Below are 17,709 nucleotides of genomic sequence, written 5' to 3' on the forward strand. Positions count from 1 at the left end.
ATTCTGGCCAATGAAATAGAAACAAGTTATTTGTTTTGTTTTTAGTTTTTTGGATTTATTTATTTATTTATTTTGAGAGAGACTCTCAAGCAGACTCCACACTCAGTGTGGAACCTGATGTGGGGCTCAATCTCACAACTGTGAGATCAGGACCTGAGCTGAAATCAGAGTCAGATGCTTAACCAATTGAACCACCCAAGCGCCCTGGAAATAGAAACAAGTTTTGAGTTGCACATATTCCTTTTCTTTTTTTTTTAATGTGTATTTAGAGAGTGAGCAAGTGCATGTGCACAAGCAGGCAGAGCGGCAGAGAGAAAGGGAGAGAGAATCCCAAACAGGCTCTACACTACCAGCACAAAGCCTAATGTGGGGCTCGATCCCACCAATGACAAGATCATGACCTGAGCTGAAATGAAGAATTGGGTGCTTAACCGAGTGAGCCACCCAGGCACCCTGAGTCGCACGTAGTCCTTAAAGGCAAGAGGTATCCTTCCCCTTCCCCTCTCCCTGGTGCCTGTAGCAGATGATGTGGGAATCATGAGAAGGAGATGGGACAGCAACAAGATATATAGATGGAGACTGGCCTCTGACACAGAAGGATCACCATACCAGTGCTGGTGATTACAGGAGACTTTACAGGAGAAATAAACTACCTTGAATAAGAAGTACCTGGGTGGCTCAGTTGGTTAAGTGTCCAACTCTTGATCTCAGCTCAGGTCTTAATCTCAGGGTCATGAGTTAAAGCACCTCAATGGGTGTGGAGCCTATTTAAAAAAAAAAAAAAAAAAACTACCTTGTTTAAGCTACTATTATATTTTGGGCCCCTTTGTTATAGCAACAAAACATTATAGTAACTTATTAGGACCAAAAATAGTCTCATGGGCCCCCAGCTACTAGCTAAGGGATAAAGCTTCATCCTGCCCAACCTCTACTTTACCCACCTCCTATTTCACTCTCACCTAGACAGGCACCTCCAATCCCTCCTATTATCATCAAGTCCTCCAACACTTCCCGGTTTCCAGCAAATTTAATGCATGAGTCTCAAAAGTCAATGACAAGGTGAATAAAATAAAAATGGGCTCAGGAAATAGGGCCATGGGCACACACAAGGAAGGGCAATAAGAAGTCGAGTTAGTTGGAGCAAGGGGATGCCTTTCCTTGGGTGTCACATCTCATCCAACCCGTAGTCTTCCTCGGGAAAGTCCCCCACTGTCACAACCGATGGCTTGACGAAGGCACCGTACTTGGCCTGGCATTCGAAGTAGCGTTTCCCATTCACGCTGCAGGGCATGATGAGGGAGGCAGTTGTCAGAGGGGCCCCAACACGGCTCCCACCCCAGATGCTAAGATGGACAGGCTCACCATATGCACTTAGACACAGAAGCACACATACGCATGTACAGACACGGGCACAGACACACACACAGATGGCTGAACCAGACCACTCATTACCTGCCATCGTTTTTCCCTAGTGGCTCATCATAGCGGACGCCAATCCAGTAGCCACGCTTGAAATCTGTGAGTCCTGCCCAGGGAGGAAATTCCAACAAAACCTCTGAACCACTCCAGATTCATGCCTACCCACTGAGTATAAAACCTGTCCTGGCAAAAACCACTCCTTGCTACCACCCAGAACCATCTCCATCTCCTGCCCAAACTAATACAGTAGCCCCCTTCACTGGTCTTGCTGTTCCTAGCCCGGATTCCCTATTTACTCAATACCCCCAGTCAGAGGAGTCTTTCTAAAAATCTAAAGTAAACAGCACTGCTACCTTGCCCTAAATTCCTCAAAGGCTGCCCATCCCACTCAGCATAAAATCCACACTGCTTATGAACAAACTATTTTTTTAAGTTTTTTTTTTTTTTAAGTTATTAATTTAACTTAGAGAACAAGAGGGGTAGGGGCAGAGAGAGAGAGGGAGTTAGAGAATCCCAAGGAGGCTCTGGACTGTCAGCACAGAGCCAGATGTGGGGATCAAACTCACAAATCATGAGATCATGACCTGAGCCGAAATCGAAAGTCAGACACTTAACTGGTTGAGCCACTCTGGCGCCCCACAAATGATTTTTGACAAGGGTGCCAAGACTATTCAATGAGGAAAGAATAGGCTTTTCAACAAGTAGTTCTGGGACAACTAGATATCCACACGCAAGAGAAGGAAGTTGGACTCCTATCTCACATTACATACAACAATTAACTCAAAATGGGCCTAAGACCTATATGTAAAACATAACACTATAAAACTTCTAGAAGAAAACACAGGAGTAAACCTTTGTGACCTTACATTAGGCACTGGTTTCTTAGATACAATACCAAAAGCATAAGCGACAAAAGAAAAAATAAATTGGACTTCAAAAAAATTAAAAAATGTTATGCTTCAAAGGACACTATCAAGAAAAGTAAAAAGGCAACAGACCCCCAGAATGCGAGAAAATATTTGCAAATCATGTATTTGATAAGGGAATTGTATGTAGAATACGTAAAGAACTCTTAGAACGTATGGGCTGAACTGTGCCAAAATTCACTGTTGGCACCCTAACCTTCAGTACCTCAGAATGTGACTGTATTTGGAGACTGGGTCTTTAAAAAGGTGATTAAGTTAGTTAAGATTAAGTGAATCTGATCTGACTGGTGTCTTTGTAAGAGGAGGAAACATTTGGACACACAAAGAGACACCAGGGATGTGCCCACACACAGAGGGAAGACTATGTGAAGCCACGGCAAGAAGGCAGCCATCTGCAAGCCAAGCAGAGAGGCCTCGGAAGAAACCAAACCTGCCAACGCCTTGATATTGGGACTTCAGCCTCCAGAAATGAGAGACATAAATTTTTGTTGTTTAAGCCACCCGGTGTGTGGTTACTTTGTTATGGCAGCCCCAGAAAACTAATACACAACTTAACAACAAAAACTAAACAATCCTTGGGGCGCCTGGGTGGCTCAATAGGTTAAGCGTCTGATTTTGGCTCAGGTCATGAACTCAGGGTTCATGAATTTGAGCCCCGCGTCGGGCTCTGTGCTGACAGCTCAGAGGCTGGAACCTGCTTTGGATTCTGTGTCTCCCTGTCTCTCTGTTCCTCCCTCACTCACATTCTGTCTCTCTCTCCCTCTCTCTCTCAAAAATAAATAAATATTATTAAAAAAAAACTAAAAACAAACAACCCAATTAAAAAATGGGCAAAGGATCTGGACAGTTCTCAAAATAAAATAAATATGGTTAATATCATTAGCCATCAAAGAAATGCAAATTAAGCCCATAATGCTGTCCCATGTCATAGCCACTAAAATGGCTATAATTAAAAAGACAAACAATAAGTGTTGGTGAGGATTTGAGAAACTGGAGCCCTCACACACTGCTGGTGGGAATACACATGGTGTAGCTGCTGTGGAAAACAATGTGGTAGTTCCTCAAAAGGTTAAACAGAGTCACCATGGGACCAACAATTCCACTCCTTTGTGTAGAAACATGAAAATATGTGTCCACACAAAAACTTATACAAGAAAGTCCACAGTATTTTTCATAATAGACAAAAAGTGGAAAGGACCCAAACATCCATCCACTGAAGAACAAGTATGTAAGATGTGGTATAGCCAATCAATGTGGTAGTATTTGACTATAAAAAGAAGTGAAGCATTGATACACGCTACAACACAGATGAATTTTGAGAACATTATGCTAAGTGAAACAAGCCAGTCACAAAAGACCATGTATTACATGGTTTACATGATTCCGTTTACATGGATTACACATATTATATGATTCCATTTATATGAAACATCCAAAATAGGCAGATCTATAGAGACAAGATCTGCCTAGGACTGGGCGGGGGTGAACAATTCTGTGAACACACTTAAAACCAATGAATTGTGTACTTTAAGGGGATAAGTTTTATGGTATATGAATTATATCTCAATAAAGCTGTTCTAAAAAAAAAACCCCACACTGCTCTCCACTGTCTTCAAGGCCCTGCACGGTCCAGCCTTGCCCATGTCCAGACCTCACTTATTACGTCTCATTTCCTCCCCACTAGCCATGCTGCCTCAGACAGGCCCAGCCTATTCTTGCTCATGCCCTTTGCACTCACTATGCCCTCTGGCTGGAACACTCTTCCCCCTTTCACCCTTTCCTTCAGACAATCCTTCCCCTAGGAAGCCTGCTGGATCACTCTTGAGGAAGGTTCTGGTACTGCCTCTCAGCTCACACAGCCCCCCCAAGCTTCCCACATCCCTGCCCTCATCACTTTGGCCCATGCCTTCCCCATCTCAGCCCTGACACTGTGCCCTGTGCTTTCACCTCAGAACTAATCCCTCTGGCCTCTGCCTCCGCCATCACAACCCACATTGTTCTGCCTCTGCTTCCCACTTCCCTGCCATGAACACTCTGGGCTGTCACTGTCATTGCTGGGTCAGTCTCCCCCACTGCACTGGGATCTCCTCGAGGGCTGGGTCCCCAGCACTGTCCATCCCAGGGCAGGGCAGAAGGCCTCAGTGGGCCACGTACCTACATACATGACGGTGCCCCGGCGAGGGGGCTGCCCAGGCGCCCGCACTTCACAGCGGCTGCCCACAGAGATGGCACTGGCCTGGGTCTTCTCCTCGTTCAGGCGCTGGGTGGCCTCGGCCTCTTGCTGTGCCCGCTCTTCTTCATTGTATCGGCCTAGCTTGCTGCGCTTCAGGAAGGAGCGGACGGAGTCTGAGAGTGGGGTGGGGGACAGGGTTAGACATGGTTTTCCTGGTGTGGCCCCTGGCCTGATGAGATAACCTTCCACCCACACAGAACCAACATTCAGAGTGAAACTCTTCTGCTCTGAGTGTTGGAGGGCTACTGCCCAAGCCCCCCAAATCTCCCACTATAGCCCTGGCTTCTCCCCAGAACCCCTGGGGCCTCCCCATAATCCAGAACCTAAAAGGAAGATGCCTGCTTCCAGTCATGGTATCACCCCTTCTTCCCATGTCCCTTCAGTATTACATTCCCTCCGCCCAGCCTCTCCTCGTCTTACCATTCTTACCAGTGTCTACACATTCTGATCTGTTCTGCTCATGCCCCCATGTGATAACTCACTACCTCCCCCCACATTAACCCTCCCTCCCAGACTTCCCTCTCAGGCCGTCTGCCTGCCTACATTCCCTCACATCTCCCAGCACCTATTCATACCCCACACTTGTGCCCCTACAGCTGTTCCCCAAACCCCATCTGTCCACACACCAACCTTATCCATGCCCTCTACTCGCCCAGGTCTGTGTGCCTGCACTGATCACACCACCGACCTCCTCCCAGTGTCCCTGTCTGCCCCCCAACCTCTGCCCACCCGCACACACTCCCTCTGGCCCCCATATGCCCTCATCCATCGTTATGTGCCTGTACCTTGCCTCTGGTCATAGGCTTCTTGTGAGATCTGGTATTTCTCCACCTTGGACACATCCTCATACTCCCCAAGGCGGGCACCACTGTGGTCAATGACCTATAGTGAGGGGAGGGAGGTCAGTGGGGATAAGGTCTGGACTGGGAGGCTTGGGATGCTGGGGGCAGGGGGCTGTACATTGGAGTATTCCCTAGATTTAAGTCTGTCTTGGAAAAACCGTATTCCTTTACTCCTTTACCCTCACCTTTACCCAGACCTTCTCCCCTCTCCTGAGCCTAGCAGAAGGGATGAGAACAAGTGTCCACACTGGCCATCTCCCGTTCTTCACCCCCACCCCTCCTTAGAGGCTGGATCTTCCCCCAGACAATCCCCACATGGTGCCACCACCATCAGTGATGATCTCTAAGTCACTGGAACTGAAGGGCAGAGCTCAGGTCTTCCTCACAAGACTTTTAGGCAGCACATCTGTCCTCTCTGGGCCTCTGGGACCCTCCTAAGCTGGCCCCAACCTCCAGACTCTGAAGCATCTCTTCCTGTACCACCCCCAATATTCATTCACTCATTGCTTGCTAAGCTGTTCCACAGCACCCAGCTGGGCTCTGTGCTGGGTGCTAGGGACACAGTGCAAAAACAGATAAACCCTTGCCCTCAAGGAGTGCTCATTCTGCTGGGACACCAACCATAAACAAACATGTGCATGCATTACACCAGATGACGACAAGGTCCTATGTAGATAAATACCACAAAGAGGTATTTAAGGAGCATGAGAGGGTGGTCAGAGAAGGCTTCTGAAAGGAGGGGATGTCTGAGCCAAGGCCTAAAGGCTAAGAAGGAACATATGGCACCAAGTCTCGGGTGCAGAAATGTCCTTAACCCTTTTCAGGAATAGCATGGAAGCCATCACGGCTGAAGCGGAGACAGACAGGGAACAGTGGAGACACAACAGATCACTACAGACTTTGGCTTTTACCCAGAATAAGTAAAAGCTAGGGGCATCTGGCTTTGAGTAATGAGAAAAAGCCATGGGGCATTTTACCCAGGGGAGGCCCTGGGCCAGGAGGGCCCGACCTGATTCAGGGCATCACAGGCTCCCTCTGGCTGCAGGTGGGCAGCAGACTGAGGGGGGCCAGGGACAGGCTGCTGTGGTGTCCAGGAGAGGGAGGATGGAGGCTGGGCCAGGGCAGGGGTTGTGGGGGAGACAAGTGTAGACTCTAGACAGATTTTGTAGGTGGAGTCCACAGGATTTGCTGTTGGATGGGATGTGGGTGTGAGGTAAAGAGAGGGGTCAGCAAAGACTCTAAGGTAGTTTGGCCTGAGCCATTGGCCTAACATAGCAAAATAGAAATGGCCCTTATCTCTGGTCAGGATCACTATGAATTTCTACTTTGTGTATTAAGGATTTTGTAAGTTTGAGGTTACTATTATTTTAAACAACACATATATGTTAAACATATAATTTTTTTCTAAGTAAACTTTATGCCCAATGTGGGGCTTGAACTTACAACCCTGAAATCAAGAATCATATGCTCTACCGACCGAGCCAGCCAGGCATTTCAAATACAGGTAATATTCATAAAGAGGAAAACAGTGTAAAACAAATTCTCTAGAGGCTCCACTTCTGGGAAACCTTTCTTTTTAAAAAAAAAATTTTTTTTAAACATTTACTTATTTTTGAGAGACAGAGAGAGGCAGAGTATGAGCAGGGGAGGGGCACAGAGAGAGAGGGAGACACAGAATTCTAAACAGGCTGCAGGCTCCGAGCTGTCAGCACAGAGCCCAATGCGGGGCCCGAACTCACAAACTGCGAGATCATGACCTGAGCCGAAGTCGGACGCTCAACCAGCTGAGCCACCCAGGCGCCCCTGGGAAACCTTTCTTAAATGACCTCAGAAGTTAGAGGCCTGTCTACACCTGAACCCATGTGTGAAAACCTCCTGTTTGAGGATGGCCCTATGCCATCCTATGCCTGACCCACTAGCATCTGGAGGCTGAGGCTGCCTGCGTCAGCCCAAAGTCTCAGTCCTGTGGGCCCAGCACTACCCTGACCAGTTCCCACTATGATCCGGTACCTACCACACCACCTGGACTATGGAAGCAGCCTCCTCCCTGGTCTCCCTACTCTTCCTGTCTTCCCACACACAGTCAAAGGGAGCCTGTGAGCACCTGGGTCAGACCAGGACCCTCCTGGCTCAAAGCCCTCCCCTGGCTCTCACTTCCTCCTGCCAAAGGAGAGGCAACTCCTCAGTGCCTGTACCTAACTGTGCTTCCTTCCACCTCAGTGTTTGCACGTGGTGTGCTCTTTTGCTGGAGTGCTCTTTTCCCTTTTTCAGTTAATTCTTCCTATTCTTCAGGACTCTGCTCAGGCATCACCCTCTCCAGGAAGTCCTCCCAGTACCGGCTCTCCCAGCTCTGTGATCTCTTCCTATATGGCCTTCATGTCTCTGACATTTCATATTTGTTCCTATGAATATTTAGCTAACATCTACCTCACACACTGTACAGAACTAAAACAGAGGCCTCTTCAGACTTGGCTCACAGCTATACCCCTGGCATAACACAGAGTTATGGACCAGTTCTCTGAGCACACTGACTTGCAGAGTCATGCAGACGGAGGTGAAAATTCTAACTACAGTTCATCCTTAGGAAAGTAAATTCCATCCTGAAGCTGTTTTGTCTTCTGCAAAATGGGGTTAATTACACCATCTTCCAAGTCTTATTTTATGGACTCAGCTCAGTACTCAACAATGATTCACTGGGCATCTTCTCAGTACTAGGCATTATTCCAGGTGCTGGAGGAAATGCACAATATGTCACAGGGTGCTAGGAGCTAAAGACAAAAATCAAATAAAATGGAAAAGAGAAGAGATTTAAATTTTATACTGAGGTCAATGAAGGCCTCACACTTGGAGGGTGACATTTAAGTAAAGACTGGAAGGGAGGAGTGAGCCATGTGAAGCCATATAAAAAAGAACCACTTGCAAAGGCCCAGAGGTGGAACCCACCTGGGATGCTGAGATGTCTGAGGAATAAGGGGAGGAGAGAGGATGATGTGAGTTAATGAATGCAGAGGTCCTCAACTTCTCCCAACATGTCCAGTCTCATCACTCACCCTGACCCACCTCACACTCTATACCTCTGTACATTGTTCCCCCCACCTGGCATACCCCTCCCACCCCTTACCCTAGGTCACCTTTCCTCATCCTTCAGGTCTCAGCTCAGGCGTCCCTTCCTTCAAGAAGCCCCTTCTCATACTTCCAGGAGTCAGGCACCTAGCTGGGCATCCCCAGTCCCCTGGGCTTTGCCCACACCACTCTGGCTGTCACTGTCCCATGATGGCTCTGTCTCTCTCCATGCAGGACTGGGGGCTCCATGAAAGTACGGCCTATCTTGGTTATCACACAGGGCAACGTATAGCAAGTATTTGTTCAACAGATAAATAAATGGCGGGGAGGCCTCACGTGGATGCGGCAGCCGTCGTCTACGGGGTATGAGCCCAGCAGTGCATCCTCCTGATCCAGCTTGCTGTAGAACTTGTCGTCAGCTCCATACAGCTCCAGTTCCATGCAAGAAGCAGGACTGCCCACCACCAGCTCTAGTTTACACTGCGCAGGGAGCAGTCGTTGAAAGGCTGTCAGCGACCCCACCCTCTGCCCTGGGGCTCCACCCCCTCCCCCTTTTTAAGGTACGTACTTGCAAATTAATTTTTTTTTTTTACATTTATTTAGTTTTGAGAGACAGAGTGAGAGGAAGTGAGAGTGGGGGAGGGGCAGAGAGAGAGGGAGACACAGGATCGGAAGCAGGCTCCAGGCTCTGAGCTGTCGGCACAGAGCCCGACGCGGGGCTTGAACTCACGGACCGTGAGATCATGACCTGAGCCGAAGTCGGCCGCCCAACCGACTGAGCCGCCCAGGCGCCCCTAAATTTTTTTTTTTTAAGTAAACGCTAAGCCTAACACGGGGCTCGAACTCACGAACCCGAGACCAAGAGTCGCGGGCTCTACCAACTGAACCAGTCAGGAGCCCCGAGGCTCCACCCCTTGTAACAATAACCATTACCCCATCCTTGCTCCTCTAAGACACAATTTAGGACACACCTGGTTATCTTTGGTCATGCCCTATGCAACCTCTGATTTTCCTGGCATCGTCCCCAATTTCTGAATACTCAGACTCCCTCTGGGCCCACCCAGCCGGGTCCCGTCCCCAATCTGTCCAACCTCTGTTTATCTCTGGCCCCTCCCCGCGTTCGGAAAGCCCCTCCATTTCTTCCTTGCCCCGCCCCCGGGCCCCGCCCCCACGGCCACACCTTGAACTCAGCTATGGTGAGGCTGCGACTGTACCGCTTCTCAGAGCGGAAGCTGTTGAGAGAGCTGCTGATGAAAACGGTCACTGTGGGCGCCGACAAGCCCGTCACCTCCATCTCGCCGCTTCCTGCCGGGGTCCGCAGCCGGGTTAGTCGCCTCACACCGGCTCCGCAGCCGCCGCCGCCGCTTCTGGGATATCAGCCCCTCCCCCTGCTCACGACCTAGCCAATCCATGCTCTCCCCCAAGCAGGGTCCGCCAATCGACGCCGTCTCTTTTCCACGCCAGGAAGAGGGACCTCCCGTGTTCTTGGGTAGCCCCAGCCAATCCTGAGAGGTCTTCCATGTGCGCAGTTCTTCCAATAGCAGCCCAGGAAACGGCCCAGGCGGGAGAAGGGTGAAGCCCAGGGGAAGGACTGGCAGGAGGTACCCCATCCGCGCATGTGCACTGGCTTTCAGCCTGCAAAGAGCCGTGGCTTCATTTATGGTCGGCGCTTTGCAAATTACGTGAAGCATCGTATTCCTGGCTCTCGTACCATACTGTTCTACAAACTGGGGAAGTAAGGCCCAGAAATTGGAAGCAGTTACTGCAGAATATCAAAAAACTGAAGCAAGTTATTAATCGAACCTCGGAGCACAGAGACAAGCACAAAGCAGCTGGAAGCCAGAGCATGTGCGCAGCTCCGCCCCTCTCTTGGCGAAGCAACTAGGCTTGATCCTTCCCGCGACCGGTCGCGCGGTGGAGCAAGCGCGGAAGGCTTGGCGGGCTGTGCGTAGCTATGGAACCGGACGGGACCTATGAGCCGGGTTTCGTGGGTATTCGATTCTGCCAGGAATGGTGAGGCCGGGGCTGCGAGTGTGTAAGGGGGGCAAGTAGTGGCCCCAGGACTGACCTCTGTCTCCTTCCTCCCCACAGTAACAACATGCTTTACCCCAAGGAGGACAAGGAGAACCGCATTCTGCTCTACGCGGTGAGCACGAGCCCACGGAGCGCCGGGGTCTTTCCAGAGGGATCCACCTGTTCCCAGTGTGGCCCCATCTTACTCCACATGACCCTTACTTCTTTTTACGCCCCTTACGTGTTTTGGTCTTGCCTCCTGACTGTCCCACGAGTGAACCCCCACTGTCTTGTCCATCCCCGAGGTGATTCTCGGTATACCCCATTATACCAGCTTCGAAACTCCATGCTGTAGTCATTCCCTCTGGGGAAAACCCAGCCTTCCCTTCCAATCCCTTCCGAGACCTCCCCGTAAGCCCTTTCCCGCAACCCCTTTGCCGCAACCCTTGCCCTTTCGTAGTGCCGGAATTGTGATTACCAGCAGGAAGCCGACAACAGCTGCATCTACGTCAACAAAATCACGCACGAAGTGGAGTGAGTGGCAGGACTCAGAGCCAGGGGAAGGGGTTGTTGGCTTGAGAGACCTGGTCTGGGCATGATTATTCGCCCTCTGTTCCCTTAGCGAACTGACCCAGATCATCGCTGACGTGTCCCAGGACCCCACGTTGCCGCGGACCGAGGACCACCCGTGCCAAAAGTGAGCGCGCCGTTCATATTGGGGATGGAGAGTGGCTCGTCCTCACCGGGTGAAGGGAGGAGGGAAGGGGATGGTAGGCTGAGTGACTGACTGCCCTCTCAGGTGTGGCCACAAGGAGGCGGTGTTCTTCCAGTCACATAGTGCCCGTGCCGAGGTGAGTGGCAGGAGGAAGGCTTTCTGGGTATCCCAGGCTTGGTCCTTACCGGGGGTGGGGATACCAACATTTGGGGGAACCCTGCCCTTCCTGGCGTACTGAGCCGGACCATTACCAATGGGGAAAGCTCCTTTGCCTGTTATCTTGGGGTGAGGCTCTGCTGGATGGAGGTTCCATGTTGTACCCTTCCTAACCGGGCAACCTTTCTGCCAGGACGCCATGCGCTTGTACTATGTGTGCACGGCCCCACACTGTGGCCACCGCTGGACGGAGTGAATCATCCTTTCCCACGTGTAATAAATACTGTGTTCTGTGCGTGCATTTCCTGCATTTATTTGCCTCTCATGTGTTGTGTGGGTGCACAGTCTCAACACAGTGCAGGGCACGGTGCTGCACATAGGTGTCAGGCCGCGAGCATGTGAAGCCACAGTCCTCACACACATGCAGCTTCTCCCGGCGCTCACGATAAGCGTAGCTGGCTGGCTGCCCGTGCACCTTAGCAAGATGAGCTTCAAGTGAGCAGCGCTGAGTAAATGCTTTCCCGCAAGCTCCACAGCGGAATGGCCGGATCCCTGCACAGGTGGGCAGAGGGGGAGAGGACAGACAGGACAATGGCCTCCAAGCTAAAGTCTCCCCACCTTAACCTCCATGAGCATTCCCCCATTCCTACTCCAAGTTATCCGGACTCCTCGGTCTGTCCCACCATCTTCTACCTCCACCTGCTACAAACAGGACCAGATACCTGTGTTCCCACCCTCCTCATCAGGATATTCCTTCCCCAGGGGCGAAGGAGGAGGCTTTACCTTGCACCTTCAATCTAGATCCATGTATCCACTACTGTCCTCGTTGTTCACGCCTCTACCCTCGCGTCACCGTACACCCACCCGACTGGGATCAGTCTGATGGCTGAGTCTCCACCCCATAGACACAAACACTGGAAACTCCATATCCTGGGCACCTCTCTCCATTTCATCCCAGACCCTCCCGGGACCCAGCTGCCCTTCTCTGTCCCTGCCACTCCTCACCAGTGTGAGTCCTCATGTGGCGCTTGAGGTCGAAGGCATCGTGAAAGCCCTTGCCACAGCAGCGGCACACGTGGCGGCGTGCAGGGCTGTGGCACTTGAGGTGCCGTGTCAGCATGCGCTGCAAAGGGAAGGCCTTGGGGCAGAGCGGGCAGCCAAGTGTCCCAGGGCCCCTGGGAGTGGAGGCCAGACTGCCCTGCATAGGCTGTGGGAGGGACATGGGAGTTAGACCCCCTGGCTGGAGCAAATGGAAAAACTAGAACCAGGAACCAAGGAGGTCTGGGAAGGCCAGAGACTGCCTGCTATTCGTGTGTGCAAATGCCACCCTGTCTCCGAGGCCTTCCCTGACCCCCATTGCCTTTACCTTGCTTTATTTCTCCAATTATACATCTCCCAACATGACATTTTTCTAGTTTTCTTGTCAAGCCCCCAACAGATTATAAGCTCCAGGAAGGAATTTTTGTCTTATTCTTGCTAAATAGCAATTGCCTAAAACAGTTCCTGGCTTTCAATAAATACTGAAATAATCTGTCACCTTTATCTTTTGGCTAGTGTTTTCCTACTTCCAGGGCATGCACAGCTGAATATCCCTTCTGAGAGTCCCTAGTCTTCCCCCATCCTTGCTCCTGTCACCTTGTCTGATCCTGACATAAAGGAAATCACCATCCACTTGGCTTGAATCTTGTTCTGCTCCCACTGGACAGAGAGATCTCTGGGGATAGGAAATGTGGCTGCCCAGCTTAGGGAAAGGGTGCCTGGGATGAAGCCTAACATCTCTACCAAGAAAGCAAAGGCATTTCCAGCAGTGAGAACAACAGGTGGAAAGGTCCTGAGGCTGGGGGGGTGGAGGGGGCATGAGCAAATGGGCTCAAGGGAGTGAGAGGCAGTCAGGCTGAGAGTGGGCAGGGATGAAACGAAGCAGGGTCTTGTGGTCCAGCTGCAGACTCACCGCTGCCCAAGAGTCCCCAAGGCCAGAAGACTGGTGTGCTGATGAGCCCTGCTGGTTGCTGCAGTCTGAGGAGAGAAGCCAGACACGGTGATGCTTTGTGTCTTACCTGCCCCTCGCCTCCAGGCCCAGTGAGGGGCCCACCTGGGACATAGGCATCTCCCCGGAGCTGGTCAGGCAAGTGGCCCCAGTTGGATGGCTGTGGACGCCGACTCCTGACCAGGAAGACACGGGGCATCACCTCTCGGAATGGCGAGCTGGCACTCCACGCACGACTGCCTCCTCCACCTGCGGTCACACCTCAGTCCCAGGATGACTAGGAGGGAAGAGGGAAGGGAAGGGGGAGCCACAGAGGACCTGCATTCTCTCCATGCAAATTTTGTGACAAGCCCAGGGACTTAGCTGGCTCCAGTTACCTCTGCCTCAGATGGGACCTACCATTCCTCCCCCTTCTCCTACATCAAGTTCCTGAGGGCACTCTCCAGCCACCAGGGGCAGCCAAGTGCTGGGACCCTCCAGAAGGTCAAGCAAGGGCAAGATTAGAGCCTAGCTAGCTGCTGCATGTGGGGAAAAGAAAAAGAGACTCCAGGAAGGCTGTCTTCTCAAAGTAGCAGCTGGGCCAAGGACCTGAGGGGTCTGTTTGCCAGGCAAATCAGTCACCACCGGACATCCAACAACCTGCTTGGTTATTCAAATCACAGCAGCTGTCTGAGAAGCAGGAGAGGGGGGTGGTGGCTGTGATTGCTTGCCCCAGAGGGTGGAGGAACAGCAGGGTCCAGTAGGTAAGGACAAAGTGAGGACACGGGCTGTGTATCTTCCAGCAGGAAGCTCCACCTCTGATTATTAGATGCCAAGAACTGACGTTCAGCCAGAAACACTGTTCAGATGTAGCAGATTTTAAAATATTGGTGTGTTAATAGTCCAGCTCCTAGTGATTGCCTGGGACACCACTCCCCCCCTCTCCCACAGTCCAGGAACCAAAGGGGGTCATGTGACACAGCCAGGGGCTCCCAGAACCCCACCCTAACACTCTGTCCTGTCTGTGTTCTAGACTGATCATTGTCTGACCCCTTAACCACTGGTTAAGGATTTTGAATATTCTCTGTGCAGTTACTTTCTCTCATTTATCCACTCAGCAATTTCCTGAACTCCAGCTATAGGCCAGGTCTAGCTCAACATTAAAAATGAGCACATAACTTAGTCCGTGGAGGAGACAGACCCACCAGTGACAACCCAGAATGACCAAGGCTATGATGGGGAATGCACAGGCAAAGTGATCCAAACGGTAATAGAGAAAACTCAGGGAGCTCATGGGAGCCCAGAAGAGGCTCCCAGTCCAGCTTAAAGGTTCAGAGATGACTGTCTGGGTGTGAGCCCTGAAGGAAGATAAGGTTTCAGGTAAAAGGGAGGGTGTTCCAGGCAGAGGGAACAGTCTATATAAAGGCTTGGTGGTGAGAGGAGCATTATTTCATTTCTTCACATTCCCTGAGAGTCAGTCCTGCTCATTCATTTGGGGCAGCAAGGGAGGCAGAGTTTTACCACTTTACCTCAGCAGGACCCAGACAAGTCACTTCTTGCTGAGCCTCGGTTTCTTCATCTGGAAGATAGAACTAATGTGTCTCCCTTGGCTGGTTTGTGTCAGAGGCCTATGTAGATCATGTGGGGAGAATGCTTAGCATGCAGCATATAAACAGGGTGGTCGTTAGGAAGTCTTGAGAGGTGGTTAGGCAAGCATCGGAGTTTCAATCAGCCCATCTGTAAAATGGAATTTTCAGTGTCTCCATCTCACAATTGTTGGATTTCGTGCAGCCATGACTGGTGTGTCCGGCACAGGTCTGGCAGCCCAGTATCTGGGATCTGTCCAGCGTGGAGTACAGGGTGCAAGTTGCACTGAAGAATGAGCTGGCAAATGGTTAGGTGGAGCCATTTTGTCTCTTTCAGGTGCCCAGTTCTCCGTGCCCAACAGCATGTTTCAGGGCAACTGGTTCCTGTGTCATTGAAAACACATTAGGGAAGAAATCCGGGGCTGGGTGTCTTTATTTTCCCTAAGGCCCTTTCTGTCCCCTTCCTCCCTGCTCTGTGTCCTGGGAGACTGACCTGGGTGGACCGCATTATCTGGGTTCCTGTGCCCCCTGGCTCCCAGGATTTTGACAGTGGGGAGCCCCACAAATGATGGGGGAAAGGATTCCTCCAACTCTCCCCCTATGGAGTTGCCAGGGACACAGCTTCCCTAGGACAGCCCTCTCCCCAGTATCGGCTCTTCTGGTTTCCACTTGGCTCCCTTGCACCTCAAGGCCAGGGTGGGAGGAACAGCTCACCTCTGGTGCCAGCTCAGGGTACTGTACCAGCCCTATGATTTCCCTGTTCCCTGCCCACTTCTTTGCAAATGATCCCTTTACTAAACTCTCTGAAATATCCCATGTGAGCATGCTGTCCTCTTCCTCCTGGGACCCTGTCAGTCCACAAACCACACTCACACACATTCATCAGCAGTGGTTTCTTAACCAGCTGTTTTGTTGAGGAGAGAAAGTCTGGTCCTTCTAGGGCTGAAGAGCTTGGCATTGGGAAGTGGAGAGTGGCAGGCACCCTGGGTCCTCCCTACCAGCCCACCCTCCTATTGTGCTGAGAGAACCCAATTTTGTTTGAGCAGCCACATGCCCAGGACAGGAGAGACGGCTGGTCCAAGAAAATGAAAGAAATCTCCATTCCTCTTGCCTGCAATCGCTCTGAAAGGGGAGGTGTCTAGGGAGGCTTAGCACTGTTCTCACTATGCTGGTGGCTGCCTTCCTTCATGCCTTTGTTCCTGGCTGGGTAGGTGTACTGCTGAGGGCTGGCACGGCAGCCATGTTGCAGCTATGAGAGAGCCCACTAAGCTGGAGGGCAGAACTCAAGACTCAGGGGTTAATGGAGCAGGAACATAGTCAAGAGTAGCAAATGTCGGGGCGCCTGGGTGGCGCAGTCGGTTAAGCGTCCGACTTCAGCCAGGTCACGATCTCGCGGTCCGTGAGTTCGAACCCCGCGTCGGGCTCTGGGCTGATGGCTCAGAGCCTGGAGCCTGTTTCCGATTCTGTGTGTCTCCCTCTCTCTCTGCCCCTCCCCCGTTCATGCTCTGTCTCTCTCTGTCCCAAAAATAAATAAACGTTGAAAAAAAAAATTATAAAAAAAGAGTAGCAAATGTCCCTACAGCTTGGAACCCCATAAGCCAGTGATTTGCTACTAGGGAGTTGAAGGCTTAATCATGATACAGGGTGGGAGGGGTACATTCCATGAGGGGCACGACTCAAGACGGTCCTCTGGGTGTCTGGGGGCCTGGATGCCAAGCTTCGCATCAGGGATCTTAGGTGACCGTGGCCAAGCTAGGCAGAGGCAAGGACAGTGAGCCCCAGTGGTCTGTAACCTGTGGGGCTGGGCAGGTCAGGGAACCTCCCGTCAGAGGTCCAGCCCACCTGAGTCCTGGACCTCCTGGGCTCCCTGGGGCAGGGAGAGGGAGCTTTGAGAAATAACACCTGACGTCTCAAATACCAAGCCCAGGCATCTTATTTGGGGGGAAAATTGTGTTGTATTTCTTGGATTTAAATGTTGTGAAACAAGGCCCTGCCCCCTGGAGCCCTGTTCTTCCTCCCATCTCCTCTCCTGGCTCACTGCATTCCTTACACATGTATTTCATCCCCCCGATGGGGCATTTGCATCCACTGTTGTCTGCCTGGATACTTTCCCAAGATGCCCACATGACCCGTGCCTTCTCTCAAGCCTCAGCTCAAATGTCACCTCAGAAAAGCCTTCCCTGACCCATCAGCCAAGCCAGCACAGTGACATCTTAATTCCGGTTTTGCTCTCTAGAAGGCTAATGCCGTGAGGGCAGATGCTTTGCTTATCTTGTCTTGCTCCTCACCCTACCCCTCACACACAGAACCGACACAGGTACCCGGCAGGATTTTTTTAAACTGCACAGTTGATTCTGATGTGTGTAATTGTTTATGGAGACAGCGCAGGGCCATGTCTTTATGCTGAAGTGTCTGGCTCTGCCACCAGGCAAGCCTAGGTTTGAGTCTGAGCTCTGTGGTACCCTGGACAAGAGTGGGTCTAAGCTTGTTTCTAGTGGGCCATGACCACCAAACAGAGCAGAGAGGAACTCAGGCAAGTGGTGGTTCAAGCCACAGCAAGCCACATGGCGGGGCTGTGCTTTCGGCGAGGACCCTGCCCTTGCTGGCTTCCTTTTTAGAGAGAGTTGGGACAGCAGGGACTTTTGTGGTCACAAGAGTGGCCTTCTTGGCAGACGCGCCACACGGCCAGATGCCTGCTGCCTAGGGAAGCTGGTACCAGAGCTGGGAACTCATGGGACGAGTCTAGTTGTAGTCCTCCTGCTGGGGAAGCTACTTGTTCCAGCTGCTAGA

The 17,709-nt window shown here is 51.4% G+C and overlaps 3 protein-coding genes across 4 annotated transcripts; 1 reads left to right on the forward strand and 2 right to left on the reverse strand.

The window, feature by feature from the left end:
- Window positions 1-1,008: 1,008 nt before the first annotated feature.
- Window positions 1,009-9,872, reverse strand: TBCB (tubulin folding cofactor B). Of its 2 annotated transcripts, none has more exons than XM_045441226.1 (6): window positions 9,664-9,872; window positions 8,820-8,963; window positions 5,364-5,460; window positions 4,500-4,691; window positions 1,453-1,525; window positions 1,009-1,280 (listed from the first exon to the last, which is right to left on the reverse strand). In XM_045441226.1, exons 1-6 carry the CDS (start codon window positions 9,775-9,777, stop codon window positions 1,166-1,168), a joined length of 735 nt encoding a protein of 244 aa, XP_045297182.1. In that variant the 5' UTR covers window positions 9,778-9,872; the 3' UTR covers window positions 1,009-1,165. The 2 variants fall into 2 exon arrangements, with proteins under 2 accessions (XP_045297182.1, XP_045297183.1); XM_045441227.1 differs by lacking the exon at window positions 9,664-9,872 and adding an exon at window positions 9,455-9,589.
- Window positions 9,873-10,116: 244 nt separating this feature from the next.
- Window positions 10,117-11,668, forward strand: POLR2I (RNA polymerase II subunit I). The gene is made up of 6 exons (XM_045441241.1): window positions 10,117-10,496; window positions 10,575-10,629; window positions 10,957-11,030; window positions 11,119-11,193; window positions 11,296-11,347; window positions 11,561-11,668. The coding sequence occupies exons 1-6, from the start codon at window positions 10,438-10,440 to the stop codon at window positions 11,621-11,623; spliced, it is 378 nt and encodes a 125-aa protein (XP_045297197.1). The 5' UTR covers window positions 10,117-10,437; the 3' UTR covers window positions 11,624-11,668.
- OVOL3 (ovo like zinc finger 3) lies at window positions 11,659-16,248 on the reverse strand. The gene is made up of 4 exons (XM_045441264.1): window positions 13,460-16,248; window positions 13,319-13,383; window positions 12,373-12,574; window positions 11,659-11,919 (listed from the first exon to the last, which is right to left on the reverse strand). Exons 1-4 carry the CDS (start codon window positions 13,551-13,553, stop codon window positions 11,690-11,692), a joined length of 591 nt encoding a protein of 196 aa, XP_045297220.1. The 5' UTR covers window positions 13,554-16,248; the 3' UTR covers window positions 11,659-11,689.
- Window positions 16,249-17,709: the final 1,461 nt, after the last annotated feature.

This window comes from Leopardus geoffroyi, chromosome E2 (genome assembly GCF_018350155.1).
Source record: "Leopardus geoffroyi isolate Oge1 chromosome E2, O.geoffroyi_Oge1_pat1.0, whole genome shotgun sequence".
In the NCBI taxonomy this organism is placed as follows: Eukaryota; Metazoa; Chordata; class Mammalia; order Carnivora; family Felidae; genus Leopardus; species Leopardus geoffroyi.